This window comes from Colletotrichum costaricense (assembly GCF_030867565.1).
Source record: "Colletotrichum costaricense strain IMI 309622 chromosome Unknown Scaffold_6.1, whole genome shotgun sequence".
NCBI lineage: Eukaryota > Fungi > Ascomycota > Sordariomycetes > Glomerellales > Glomerellaceae > Colletotrichum > Colletotrichum costaricense.
In genome coordinates this window covers 296,040-309,223 of record NW_026848235.1, presented here as the reverse complement: position 1 = coordinate 309,223, position 13,184 = coordinate 296,040, and the positions used below count along the sequence as shown (strand labels likewise).

At 50.0% G+C, this 13,184-nt stretch overlaps 6 protein-coding genes across 6 annotated transcripts; 4 read left to right on the top strand and 2 right to left on the bottom strand.

The window, feature by feature from the left end:
- Positions 1–924: 924 nt before the first annotated feature.
- On the bottom strand, positions 925–1,779 carry CCOS01_06319 (uncharacterized protein; the record flags this gene model as incomplete). Its single annotated transcript, XM_060454488.1, has 1 exon — positions 925–1,779. The coding sequence occupies one exon, from the start codon at positions 1,777–1,779 to the stop codon at positions 925–927; it is 855 nt and encodes a 284-aa protein (XP_060314188.1).
- A 1,094-nt stretch (positions 1,780–2,873) lies between these two features.
- Positions 2,874–3,539, top strand: CCOS01_06318 (uncharacterized protein; the record flags this gene model as incomplete). Its single annotated transcript, XM_060454487.1, has 1 exon — positions 2,874–3,539. One exon carries the CDS (start codon positions 2,874–2,876, stop codon positions 3,537–3,539), a length of 666 nt encoding a protein of 221 aa, XP_060314187.1.
- A 1,200-nt stretch (positions 3,540–4,739) lies between these two features.
- Positions 4,740–7,382, top strand: CCOS01_06317 (uncharacterized protein; the record flags this gene model as incomplete). The annotated part of the gene is made up of 1 exon (XM_060454486.1): positions 4,740–7,382. The coding sequence occupies one exon, from the start codon at positions 4,740–4,742 to the stop codon at positions 7,380–7,382; it is 2,643 nt and encodes an 880-aa protein (XP_060314186.1).
- Positions 7,383–7,736: 354 nt separating this feature from the next.
- Positions 7,737–8,303, bottom strand: CCOS01_06316 (uncharacterized protein; the record flags this gene model as incomplete). Its single annotated transcript, XM_060454485.1, has 2 exons — positions 7,737–8,202; positions 8,284–8,303. The coding sequence occupies 2 exons, from the start codon at positions 8,301–8,303 to the stop codon at positions 7,737–7,739; spliced, it is 486 nt and encodes a 161-aa protein (XP_060314185.1).
- A 1,332-nt stretch (positions 8,304–9,635) lies between these two features.
- CCOS01_06315 (uncharacterized protein) lies at positions 9,636–11,492 on the top strand (the record flags this gene model as incomplete). The annotated part of the gene is made up of 5 exons (XM_060454484.1): positions 9,636–9,657; positions 9,710–10,137; positions 10,209–10,395; positions 10,456–10,573; positions 10,637–11,492. 5 exons carry the CDS (start codon positions 9,636–9,638, stop codon positions 11,490–11,492), a joined length of 1,611 nt encoding a protein of 536 aa, XP_060314184.1.
- Positions 11,493–12,269: 777 nt separating this feature from the next.
- Positions 12,270–13,166, top strand: CCOS01_06314 (TRI15; the record flags this gene model as incomplete). Its single annotated transcript, XM_060454483.1, has 1 exon — positions 12,270–13,166. One exon carries the CDS (start codon positions 12,270–12,272, stop codon positions 13,164–13,166), a length of 897 nt encoding a protein of 298 aa, XP_060314183.1.
- Between the last annotated feature and the right edge of the window lie 18 nt (positions 13,167–13,184).

Sequence of the window (13,184 nt, the reverse complement as noted above, 5' to 3'; positions counted from 1 at the left end):
TCATCGTTGATATATAACTGCTTTTCGTTTCAAACCTCGGAATGAAGCCGTCCGAATTTGGACTGTTTGAACCCCTCCCCCACGTGGCTTTTAGCCAGATCATCCCTGGTCCAAATTTGGTTCCCGTACATCCGTACATCAGCCAAAGTGTGGATGAGACATAGCTAGAGACGAAGATGTTATGACGAGTCAAGGGTTCCCTGGTTGTGGTAGACAAGCTTTGCAGACGAGATGCCGGGTCCCCAGTCTCCATGTTAGTCCCGGCGCCGAAAGCCTGCACTGGCGTACTACTCCATTCATCCCACTTGCATGTCTAATGTCGTCGGGCTACGTTGGAAAAAAGCAAACATCACGCAAAGTCACATTTAACCGTCAAGGCCCGACGAGCAAGGTTCGGAATGGATTGTCAGGCCAGACACAGCCTCGGGAGTGGAAAGAAGCAGATTCTGAGGGAAGCCAGATGGGTTCTTACTGTTTCCTCAGATATTCCTTGCGCCGTTCTGGGAGGAATACTAAGCGATAGCCAGCCGCGAGGCAATCAATTTGGAAGCGTCAGTTGGCTGAGATACACGGCAGCTTGCGAACTTGACTCTTTACTTATGACTCTACTGACTCCGTCATCGTCATCACAGGTGATAAGAGAACTCGGACTTGTACGGTAATCGTTGATACACGTACTCAATATTACACATCAAGCAAGTAGGAATGGCCAAGTAAGCATGGCTTGGGATAATGTGTAATGCATTAATGTAGACAGTAATGATGTACAGTTGTATTCAAAACCGTTCTGGGCAATTACAGCATCTTGCCTTCACGGTCCATGATCCCACGAAGACCTTCAAGTGATTAATCAAGTTTCCCAATTTCATAAATCCATCTCTGTGCCGAGATCGCGTGGATTCGCACCTGAGCCTTTGGCTCTCCTCAATTCTTCCTTCCCTTCCCCTTCTTGCACTCCTTTCTCATCTTCTTTGCAACTCGTGTACGTCGGGCTGCAGCCTCGGTGAGCTTCTGGGCTCTGGGGCGGGAAATGGTTGTTCCCAGGCGCTTCAAGGTGGGCTCCTTGCAAAGTTTCAATATGCACTTCTTGCGGAGTTCAATCCAATGGTTGAAGGCTTCGTGGTCCTCCATGGACTCGAGAATCCCGGTACCATCGGTGAATTGCTCAAAGGAGCACTCCACTGTCTTATTTGTGATCATATCGAACCAATTGAGAACCTTTTGGTCGGGGTTCCATTGGAACTCAATGGCTGTTGAGGTGCCGAGAGGGGGGCTTGGCCAGCGAGAATACGAGAACGGAAGGTCGTCGGCTTCAGAATCTTCCTCGTAAGCTTTGTAACGACACCGTGTTGCCCACCAGTCGAAGTTGGCGTTTTTAAGTGTCGCGTACACAGTGTGTGCCAATTTGACTTGTGTGAGATTCTCCAATGAGGGATCGAGCTGACTTATGTTGATCCATGAAGAGCAGCTCTTAATCAAGTTGGCCATGCTCTCGGCTGGCTCATATCGACGAAGTAGATTTGCCCAGGAATCTAGATCGTCTCTAGCGCTGGTTGCCTTCAGCTCGTCTCTCGGTGAATCAGACGCGATGTTTGGGAGGAACGGCAGTCCCATAAAACCTCTCTTAGTAATAGCCATGTTGTCAGGTATATCGATACCCTGAACGACGATGTGTTTGGAGAAGATCTTGTGACTCTTATCGTCGTCGTTGCTGTGGGACTGTTCTTTGCGCACATATCTCGGCGCTGAGCTAAACAACAAGTCGGACGTGTAATCCATCTTGATAAATGAAGCGTCTGAAAGGGAACCGATGATGACAAGTGTGTCAGGTGATGCTGGAGGCAAGATACTGAAGCAATGCAGTCAAACTGCGGGCGGTAAGACTGAGTAAGATAGAGTGGTATGAGTGTTTGAGGCGGTGGGAAGATGATTGAGTATGGAGGATGCCAGTTGGAAAGAAAAGCAAAAGAAATATTGCAGAAGAAGCGATTATATAGGGTCAGCAGCAAGAACCTTCCCGGTTTTGACACCCTTCCAGCCCGGTACGTCTTGTTCTCGCCGACATCGTGAGCAAATTATATGAACCAAACCATCCGGGCACCTCTTTCGCTTCCGGAGATAGGTTTTGAAGGTTGCGAACCGGGAGTGAAGAATAGTTCGACCGGCCTGAGGTAACTGATAGTGCCAAGAATGAAGCCGCAAGGTTGTAAGATACCAAAATGTATTTGCCTCGTTCCGTCCAACACGTCAACCTTACTCGTGGAACGAATGGGCACTATATTGACTGAGTTTGACCGTTCGAAGATACGGAGACTATGGTAATTTACAAGTAGATACGGAAGCTGACTGGATTCAAGGCATACACACAAAATCACGCAGGCATAGTTCCAAAACACAACAAGTAGCAGGTGGATTTTGTCATTTCTATCACTTGCAAGTCCGCATATCTGCAGCCTGCATCCGGGGAAATCTAGTTCAAGGAACTGTACACCATCTGGAAACACGTCAAACGGAGTATTGGCATAAGAACTCATTACCAAGACTATGGTTAGGGTTCCGTCCCTTGACCCCCTAACACCCGTAGCGGAGATGGGTACCTGCAGCCGCCGTCCCCAAGTAGACTAGCCTGAACCCAGGAAGGTGGCTTTTGGGGTATCCAGGTGCCTTATCCCAACCCCAAAGTTTCATTCCACAACATCTTACTTCTGCCAAACCATTGGCCCCTGGCTTACTTACTCATGAAAGCGACTCTTAAATCAAACTTGAGGTCTTTGTATACAAGTCTTTGGTGTAGCAAAGGATCACTGCTACACAGCCCTCTCGCCCAACGCCGTACACAGCAACGTCCCCAGCCGAAGTTCTCATCGACGACCATGCCGAGACGTACCAGAGCAAGTCTACAAGCTGAGATCAAGGACGAAGCAGGATCTTTACCTATGCTAGCTAGCAATGGAATTATTCCACCAAACTCCTCGGAGTCAATCCCAACGCTGCTCTTCGAGGATCACTCCAAGTGGGAGAGCTACTTGGAGAACTCGTACCAAAATGCACTGGGCGTTTGGCTCAAAATTTCCAAAAAGAACGCCGAAAAGCCAACAGTCACGTATGATCAAGCGCTCGATGTGGCGCTCTGCTTCGGCTGGATCGACGGGCAACGCAAAGCCTTCGACGAGCAGCACTTTGTCCAGAGGTTTACACCACGACGGAAGAACAGTCTCTGGTCAAAGAGGAACGTTGACAAAGTTGCGGCTCTGACACAAGCAGAACGCATGAGACCAGCTGGACAGGCTGAGGTTAACGCCGCCAAGGCCGATGGGCGATGGGATCGAGCCTACTCTTCTGCAAGCACGATGGAAGTGCCTTCAGACTTTGCGGAGGCGTTGCGCCGCAACAATGAGGCAAACAAGTTCTTTGATGCTTTGAATAAGACACAGCGGTATGCCTTCCTGTGGCGGATCGAGACGACGAGACGTCCAGAAACGAGGAAACGAAAGATAGACCAGTTTGTCAATCTTTTAGCTGAGCACAAGACAGTTTGAAAGAAGTTCTCGACTACTGATGGAATTACGGAGTTGGATAGTTTTATGCATGTGTTTGATAAGAACGAAAGAACTTCAAGCAATGGGTCCCTGTGATGACCGGAATGTCTGCAATGTGAGCTTTATATTGCAACTTATCCATTTTTCCATGCGTCCTTCACTTGGTTGGCCACATCAGGAAGTTAGCACCCTTATCCCAAGCCCTGTGGAATTCAACCTGCCTACCGTCGCGACAGAGGAACTATGAAAATGATCTGAACCAAATCGTTTGTGCTTTTGAATCGGAATTTGTGTAACCATGTAGTCATCCACGTTCTGCGGAGTCATTGATTCACGCCAATATCCCCAGCTATCCTTTTCCAATATGCGTACATGTAGATTCTTAAGACGCTATCAAGCTTGGAGTAAGAGCGGGCGATGTTCATGCGATAACATGTGACAAATGAGCCAAAGATCAGGTTCGAAAACCTTCCTGATTCGATGTAGAGCATAACTATAGTAGTATGGGTGTTGGCTAGAAAAGAAATGCAGCGTCTGACTAGGGGCTGAGCGTACATTGCTGGTGTTGCTGCATGATTCGATCGGGCGATTGCACTGGACAGGGCATCAAAATAGCACAAGTAGCGGATTTGATTTGACTCACCCGCGCCCTTCGCTCCGACATTTCTACAAGTCGACCTTTTGATTCCCATCTCGAATGACCGATCTGGTCTGACCCGACATGTTGACAACCCGCAGCAGAATAGCATGGAGGCTCGTGGAAATCTGCAACACCTTGCTACTCCAACTTGCGCCCTTCAATTTCATGGTGCTGATGAGGCCAGTGTTCTCCACGCTAGGCAGCAGCCGTCAGCTGCGTCATTCCAGGGGTTCGTGCATTTTCCCGATTCGGATTACCACCATGGAAGTACGGAGTAAGCATTCTACAGTTGACCGTCAAGTCATCACAGCCAATAGAAACTTGGAGACTGTCTTGGCATCCTACCTTTCTCTCCTCATTGTCGAGTCACTTCTACTGCTACATGTCCGTTGCTTGGCGACATTCAAATTATATGTATTAACAGCAATCACGTTCAGCTTCCCAGGGCAGTTATATGTCCACAACGTCACAAGCCAGACTTCGACCTGGCAATCCAATCTGAACTCTACTTGCCCGATTTTTCTGCCTCCATAGGGGTTAGATGATTGTCTTTCACGAGAATGATGGATGACCTACTCCCTCAAAGAATCGTTCGAATCGCCCGGCAACTCTCGGTCACCCCGGCTGAGCTCATTGAGCCTGTCCTCGCCGACCTCCCATATCACCGCATCCTCGACCTTCTGGGAACTCAGTATGGCGCAAATTCTCCTCACGGCACGTCCCTTCAGTCAGCTCTCGGCAACAGCAAAGCATGGGTGGTACTACGCGATCAACATCTCGGCCACTTAGCAAAATCCTGGGTAGCTTTGAACAGGCTCTCCTTGTTATCAGAGGGACAGCTCGTTATGGCAACGAAGCCAGACTCTGAATTTAGGCCCCGACATGCCAAGGCTTCATCCTCTGCTTTGCCGGACTGGCCACGTCCCACAGCTGTTCTCGAAGATGACCTGGTGCGCGCCTTCTCCAGGATGATACTTCACAAGGAAAAATTTCGGGATCGTGGCACCAAGCTCTACGCCGTCATACAGTATCTGCCCAAACCCAAAGATTCAACAGCTTTCCAACATCCGCGGACTGTTGCGGGGTTTCGCGCCAAAGGCTGGAAACCTGACGATTGCGTCGAAATTATTCCCCGTCTTGCCGAGGCACAGATACTTCTCAATGATGAAAAGGCATCAGAGCTCCACCGTCTGGCCAATCTCTACGAGCAGTTCCCAATGTACCTGAAGACTCCCTTGGCACCTCAAACCCCACGGAAGAACATTGCTCATGTTCCTCGGCAACTACGTTTGTACGCTCGAAGAGCGGGACGTACACTATGGTCGTTTCGGTACGCCCACCCAATACTGGTACCATACGACTGGTGTCTCCAGCTATTCCATGCTGTCAATGAAGAGCTAGACTACTCTTTGGACCTACAGAAGACAAGAGACGGCATCCAAAGCATTCGCATCCTCGAAGATACCCTCCCGCGCTTGAGCTCGACTAAAGGGGTGAAGCTTCAAGAGCTCAAGAACACCATGCCTAGTACTCCGGCAGAATTGGAGTGGCTTGAGTCTTTTATGCGTGTCGTTGAACAAATAGAAAGTCGATTCCCCGAACTAGCTTCAAGTATGAAGGAGAGCACTGCACACCAGCCCTCCGAGGAGAGAACTGCCAGTCCTCCTGAAGTGGCCGAGGACCCCCCAAGTGTTCTTCTGGGACCGTCCGACTATCAACACTTCATCGCGAACTCACGACTTCAAGATGTCGCAAACCAACTACGATATGATTTTGACCTGTCGAAAAAGGCTGCAAAAGACGAAACAGAGCTGCCCAGCCTTCTCGCTCTTTACATGCCTCCGTCATCTTCAGCTGAATCTAAAAGAGTCTCATTCCACCTTTGGCCCATCCTTGATCCAGGTATGCGCCAACTGCTATTCGAGCAAATGATTGAGACCATCAAGACAAGACTCTCCGATACGCCTTCAGAAGCCACTAACGATAATCCGTATGATCGGGTGCACCGACATATGCCAATGGGCAGTCGGAAACGAACTTGCTACGTCTGCCGCATGGTTCTCGATAACCCACATCCAGAACTGGGATCGATGTGCATTCCTTGTGGAGAGTTCAACCTCGCGGAAAGAGCTTTGTCGCTACCCGAGAACATGTCACTAAATGACAAGACCGCTGTCGTTACTGGTGGACGCGTCAATCTCGGCTTCCACACGGCCCTGCGGCTGCTCCGTTGCGGTGCTGCTGTTATCGTGTCGTCACGTTATCCCGAAGATGCGCTCTCGCGATACCGGCAGGAGGCAGACTTTGATGACTGGGCCCAGAGATTGAGGATCATTGGGGCGGATTTCCGAGCAGCAGCTGATGCTTTCGCTCTGGTCCAAAGCATCAAGAAAGTTCTACAGCAAGAAGGATGGGATCTTGACTATCTGATCAACAACGCCGCTCAAACTCTTACGGATCCCCTTAAGAAAGAGGAACGCGCCATTGAACATGAGCAGTTTCTGCTTGACAAGCCGTCGGACGATGGAAAAGGTGTGGTCATACGCCAAGGTTACACACCCCGTGTACGAGGTGGTGCCAGCAGCCTTCCTGATGGGGTGAAAGGAAAGGTTTCTGGTAGTGTTGCTGGGCCTTCAGCTCCGAAAAGCACGTCCGTTTCCGACTCAATGTCTAAGTTGCAAATATCTGGCACAGACACATCAGCCCCATCATCTTGGGTTCAGTCACTCTCGGAGATCCCTTATGAGGATGTCATCACGGCACACAGCGTCAACACTTTTGTGCCTCTGATATTGATCCGGGAGTTGCTACCTTCGATGCGAAAAGGTGGTCACATTGTCAACGTCTCATCCAGAGAAGGTATATTCGAGTCAACTCAACGCAGCTCCGCTAAAAACAGCAAGCATGTTCACACCAATATGTCAAAGGCTGGGCTGAATATGATTACGGAGACGGAGGCGCCGATGGCTTGGAAGCTAGGCGTGGCCATGAACACTGTTGACCCGGGCTACATGAGTGCCGCTCCCGAATTCGAGCAGGCTTACGGTGGCGAGCGGCCCATTGGTTGGGAAGATGGAGCTGGCCGGGTCCTGTGGCCCATAGCCAGAGCTGGCAGGAAGAGATTGTATTCTCCTCCTATTTGGGGACGATTCTTGAAGCACTATGGCGCGGTCAGGGTTGATACCCGACTAGGCCGTGGGTGATGTATCCATTCTCATACTGCCTCGCCATAAGACGTTCTCTACATTTGAGGCGGACATCAACCATGGTTCTGGAGCACTCTTTGCATTCAGTGCCTTGAACAGATCTTCGTAGATCATGTTCATGGATCAATGCTTGCCCATATTCGTTTTGAGCCACCCGAGCGTTGCATTTGCATTCAAGCCGACAGGACTTGAGGGGAATATGGTGGTGATTCAAGTGTCGACGTAGAAGTAGCCAGACTCAAAAGATTTCTTCTTTGTGTGCCGTTGAGGTTGGATATTATCTATGCAATTACGCGATTGTCCCTTTGATAGCCTCCCATGTCATCCCTTCGAGTGATGCCCGAAGTCAGTTTACAGGGCCCATGGTCCGCATAAGCCGGTGTTCGGATCCGGGACTTGCTTTGGGCCCTTGACGCAAGTGACATCCTTCCTACCCCAGCAAGTAGCACCCTTGAACTGTTCCCATGCAACGAATGTGGTTGTGAACTTCGTTCCAACATTGTTCCACGCGCGCCAAACCCTCAAATCTCCACGGTAGAGTTGTGTTCCCGCAGGGCACGACTTGTCCCCCTGCACCACGGAAGGACTTCCTTCAGCCCATCCAGCACAATCGGGACCCAAGATGAGGCTCACTCCCTTCGACGCGACAGCAAGAGCATCGACAGGGTCTTTGGCGCAGACCGAGGTATCACAACCAACTTGAAGACAGTCTGAACTGCCAGAGTCGTCACGGTAGGCACCACGCGGGCTGAGACCGGTGACGTCAATCGCGGTGGCAGAGCATAGCTGGACCAGAGCCAAACAAGCCCAAATGTTGCTGCCGTGATATTAGCAAAGTGTCTTCTCGAATTTACAAGTATCATGTCGCATTTGTGTTTGATCGTTGAGGGTAACTTACGCTTTCGTGAACAGCAACATTCTCTATCTTGATCTGTAAACTACGAGTTGTTCGATGGAGAAGTTCGACCCAGTGCTGGTTGTATTGAATGGAAGGAGGCAGGACTAAACAAATGGCCACGGGCTCGAAAGCCAGGCCCCAGCACAGCTCTATTATATGTAGAAACTTATTGCTAGTCTCAGTCGGTTGACAACCTTCGTATCGGCTCGGTCTCCGTCAGCTTCTCCTCGCACCCTCATCCACCTCTTCTTTGCAGTCATGGTCCGCCTCATTGTCGGACAGCGGCGCTCATTTCCGAGAGATATTCGCTCTTTCTGCGACGGAGGAGTTCGTCCTGGGAGGACAAGGTTTTTGCCCATCAGGGGTAGACAGGTACCGGGCATCGAACCAACAACACTGTTAACCTAGATCTGCCTACGAGAAATCAGCTCATGCTTGGGCCGATGACAGGGCAAAATGCCCATGACAAGCTTTTCTGAATTTTTCAACATGGTCTTGGCAACAACTTTTGTTGATCGTTGTCAGAAGCACAGACTTGAAAGAAACGTAAAAACGCAAAAACGCTTGGCCCCATCAGTGATCAGCTCTCAAAACCGCGATCAACCCAGCGAGGAATGAGAAGGATAGCGAAACATGCGGTAAACAAAAAGGCGAAAAAAATGCCATTTTCTGCCCAGCTATGTGATCGAGTTAGTCACGAAGTGATTCGTCGTTATAATCTAACATGAGCGCGAGCACCTGGATAGTTCCACCATTTCAATGCTTTCTGTAAAGACAGCCTAGCAAGGAGAGATATGACGATGTTCCCCGGGCTGGCGATAGTAGAAACTCATGTCCCCATTACCTCAAAGTGCCATAAACCTGGAAGAAAAGAGTTGACTTCGAGATGCAGAAGTTAGAAAGAGTTGCCCCGTATCAGTCGTCAATGATTCTTTTGATCCCTCGAAAATGTTTGCTAGTGACACTTCAATAGCACATACTCTACTAGAGATGCAAGCCAGCTTGACGAGCCAGGTCTTGGTCAATGTCGGTACTAAAGTCTAGATAAACTTTTCAGAACGCCCCTATCCTTGTTACAACTCCCGTGCTCAGCAATCCGCCTTATTGCCGATCAGTCACCGAGATTAACGGAAATAAAGTGATCAATCACATCTAATCAGATTTTCGATCAAAGTTTCGGAAACCTCCGTAGGAGAGACAATCGTGAAGTCTTGTCAATTACCGCAGACTGAATTTCCACAATTTGCCAAGTCTAGGTTTTCCCAGCGGAAAAGTTGCGGACGGACTAAGGATGTGTCAGGCAAGCACTATGCGTCGTCGCCCCAGACTTCTGAGTTCACTGACTGCCGATCATGGAGACGCCTGATGAGGAATGTATAAGACTATGTCAGTCACCAGCAGCTTCGGATCGAGCTGATACTCGCAGGTAGAGCTCCTCTGCAACCCTCTACGTCCCTTCAGTCTCGATACGAAGTCCTTCTCCCAATGCGCCTCTCATTCGTAGCCGTCTGGCTATCCTCAGCCACGGCTCTAGCCGCCGCCGCCGTGGACTGGAAAACCGTCAAGTGCCAAGGTACGGTCATTGATGCAAAGGCCTTGCCTGACAAGAGATGGGCGGCAGCCGGCGCCACTGAGGCCCTCAACGAGGTACTCAAGGCCTGGAAGGAGTACGACTCTGGCCCGAACGAGGTCAAGTTCGAGTTTAGCCAGTTCGCGTCGTGGTATCTCGGCGGCCCGGAGATGTGGCGATGCACGCAGCTGCTTGACGTGCCTTGCTCAACGTCGTTGACGTGCGAGGATACCAAGTACCCCGCTGGCCATCTGATTCTCAACTCCTTCTCCAAGATGCACCAAGTAAGTCCCACATCCCAATGGAAGACATTACATGTTGTACGTGTGCGAACAGCGACTAACGACCGACTCAGTTCCACCGTCGGTACTTCGAGGCTCTCGACCAGGCACAGATGGACATTCAGTCCGAGATGGGTCTCTTTGCCGAGAAATTCTCTGTCCCTCTTGCAGAGAGCGACTCTTCGGCGAGAATGCAGAGAATTATGCTCAACGTCATATACGGAGTCGTTGGTATTGCGCAAGCTTACACCAATAACATCTGTAAGTCTCCCGAAGAACTCTCTAATGTCATTGGTTCATCAAAGCTAACGATTTGAAAAGTTGTGTACTCGGCCCTGTTCCAGAGTTTCCTCACTCAGACAATGCGATCTCAAATCACCACAACCAGCAGTTACACAATCTTCACCAGTTGGGCTATTGGAAAGGATTTCCTCCTTCCGTAAGTCTCAAACTTCATAAATTATAGCTCACGATGATTCGGATCACTGACGCCAGCAAACAGAGGTGCTTCACCCAAGCCTGCCTATGGAACATTGTCTGCTATGATGGGCGACGTGTTCGACAGCTGGAAGGCAGCTGAGGTCGAGTACCTCAAGAGAATCTTTACTCCCAGAGATGACGCTACGATCAAGTTCTTGACTGCCGCGCTGGACAACGGCCTCATGTCTGCCACCCCCGACGACATTGACTTCAGGGAGATGTCCAAGGTGATCAAGAAGCTCTTCTACCCCAACCTCATGCTTGCTGCCTGGGAGACTGTTCCCTCGGCTCGGAGACCCTTCGTCCTGTATGTTGCCCACTCTCTAGCGCACCTCAACGAGCCGTTACTAACATGCAGCACCAGCCAAACCGGTCTCCCCTGCAAGATGGGCAAGACCGAGAGAGACGATTCTCTCTGGCCATTCTTGCCTGCCGACTCGCACGAGAGGGCTGCTGCCTGCTACAACGGCGCCCTTTTCTACCTTCTTGACATCAGAAACGAGGGTGTGGAGTTGAGCATCGGTCACCCCTCCATCAGACCCAGTGAAAACAACCCCTTCTCTGCCCTCTTTGGTACGGACACCATGGATGGCAAGCAGTGGGGTGGTGTCACAAAGGAAGATATCGTCGCCGCTGTGTATGGAGGCTGGGTCGAGGGCGGCCGGATGAACAACAACTTCAACATGAATTACACCAACATACAGCCTAGCGAGGGATCCAGCTTGTGGTTTGGAAACGGCATTCGCGTGCCTGGCTACGTCAAGATGCCGCTCTGCAACAACATTTACACCATTGTTGGCAATGTCGAGTTTGGCAAGCCAGAGACCAACCCTTCCTGGCCTTGTGCTAGTCTTCCCGTCATTAAGCCTTCTAGATAATCATCTTTGACCTTATGTAGTTTTAGGCAATTTGACTTGATATGTGGAATGCACCAAGAACTGTTATGAGTATGATGGTCTAGCTCAATCGCTGCACTTGAACAAGGTACCTATAGTATCAGTGCCATGGTAATGAGTGCTCCTATACACGCCAGCCTGATTCTCAATCGCGCTGGTAATGTAAGTCTACCATGTACTACCACTTTTCTAGAGTGTAAGGTCCCTGGACGTAGCTCTGCTCTGTTCGATGTCGCGCCACAAAAATTGAAGAGAACCCCTCTCCAAAGAAACATGGAAATGCGCCGTTCGTGACATCCTATTTTGCCCACATTCGCTACATGTATTCGTATACTTAGAGTTTCTAGCTGACCGAATATAAGTAAGTCTGTTTTGTTGGTAATCTCCTCCATGGGACACGGCGAAAGACCTATTGGTTGATTACCAAAAGTATCCCGTAATACCGCCACTCCACTGCCTCTTTGAGCACTATTTATGCAGTCATACGGCAAGTTACGCAAACAGGAAGGTCGTGAAGCACTTCAGCGGCGTTCTGGGCCCATTTGTTCTTCCTTCCATCCAACGAACTTGGGTCTAGACCTTGTGCTCGTGGATATTGTATTTTAACCGCACATTATAAGACCGGTGAAAATGCCATGAAGTCCCATTTTATATCAGCATGTACATGATCCAAGTCTTCATCATCTCCCCCGTCGCTGAGGTGTTATACGTCCAGCAAGACACTCCTTGGATAGCTCAAGAAGCCTCCATCATCTCATCATGTCAGAACTATCGGTCTCGCGGTCGATCCCCGTCGCCGAACTCGAGAACGCCACTGAATTTCTCAGCAAAAGACTTCAAGAGGCATCTCTTTCAGACTCTGACACAGATGAACATGACACTGAATCATCCGGCGAAGACACTGCGCCCCAAGACATCTTCAACCCCAGCCAGTGCCTCTTTTGCAATGAGCTCAGCACAGAATTCGCAGAAAGCATGCTGCACATGCAGAAGCGCCATGGGCTCTCTATTCCGAATCTCGAAAGTCTGATAGTAGACCTGGAGACGTTGATCAAATACTGTCATCTCGTCATGGTCGACTACAAGGAATGTCTCTACTGCAGCTCCGTCAGGAACACAGCCCAGGCCGTTCGGCAGCACATGACGGGCAAGTCACACTGTCGGATCGACATTGGCAAGCCAGACTCAGAATTTAGAGACTTTTATGATCTCGGCTCTAGTTGTGGCAGAGACAGCGAGGACAATTTTGGATGCTGGCGTTTCGCCGACTCGGACGAAGACAGCAGAGAGTTGGCATCTGGAAAGGTCGTATCGCACCGAAATAGGAAGAAAGCTAAAAATCACCGGAAGTCTACTCAAGGCCAGAGGAAATCCAGCGACTCACTGCTGGTTGGTAAAAGTTCACTAAGAGAAGACGCATCGACAGCCTTGACAGCAAGTGGTGATAGCAAGAAGGGTCTGACGGCAGCAGCCGTCAAGCGGAACGGAATTTTCGAGAAGCAATTAGCCACGCTTCGCCCAGCCGATCGACAGGTCTTGTCGCACTTGCCGCTCCCACAACAGAGGGATGTGGTAGCCAAGGCGAAGAAACAGCAAGAGACTTGGAACAGCGAGCAGGTGGCGCAGAAGATTAAGATTCAAATGAAGGCCAGATAAGGGCCAGTCTGCAATATT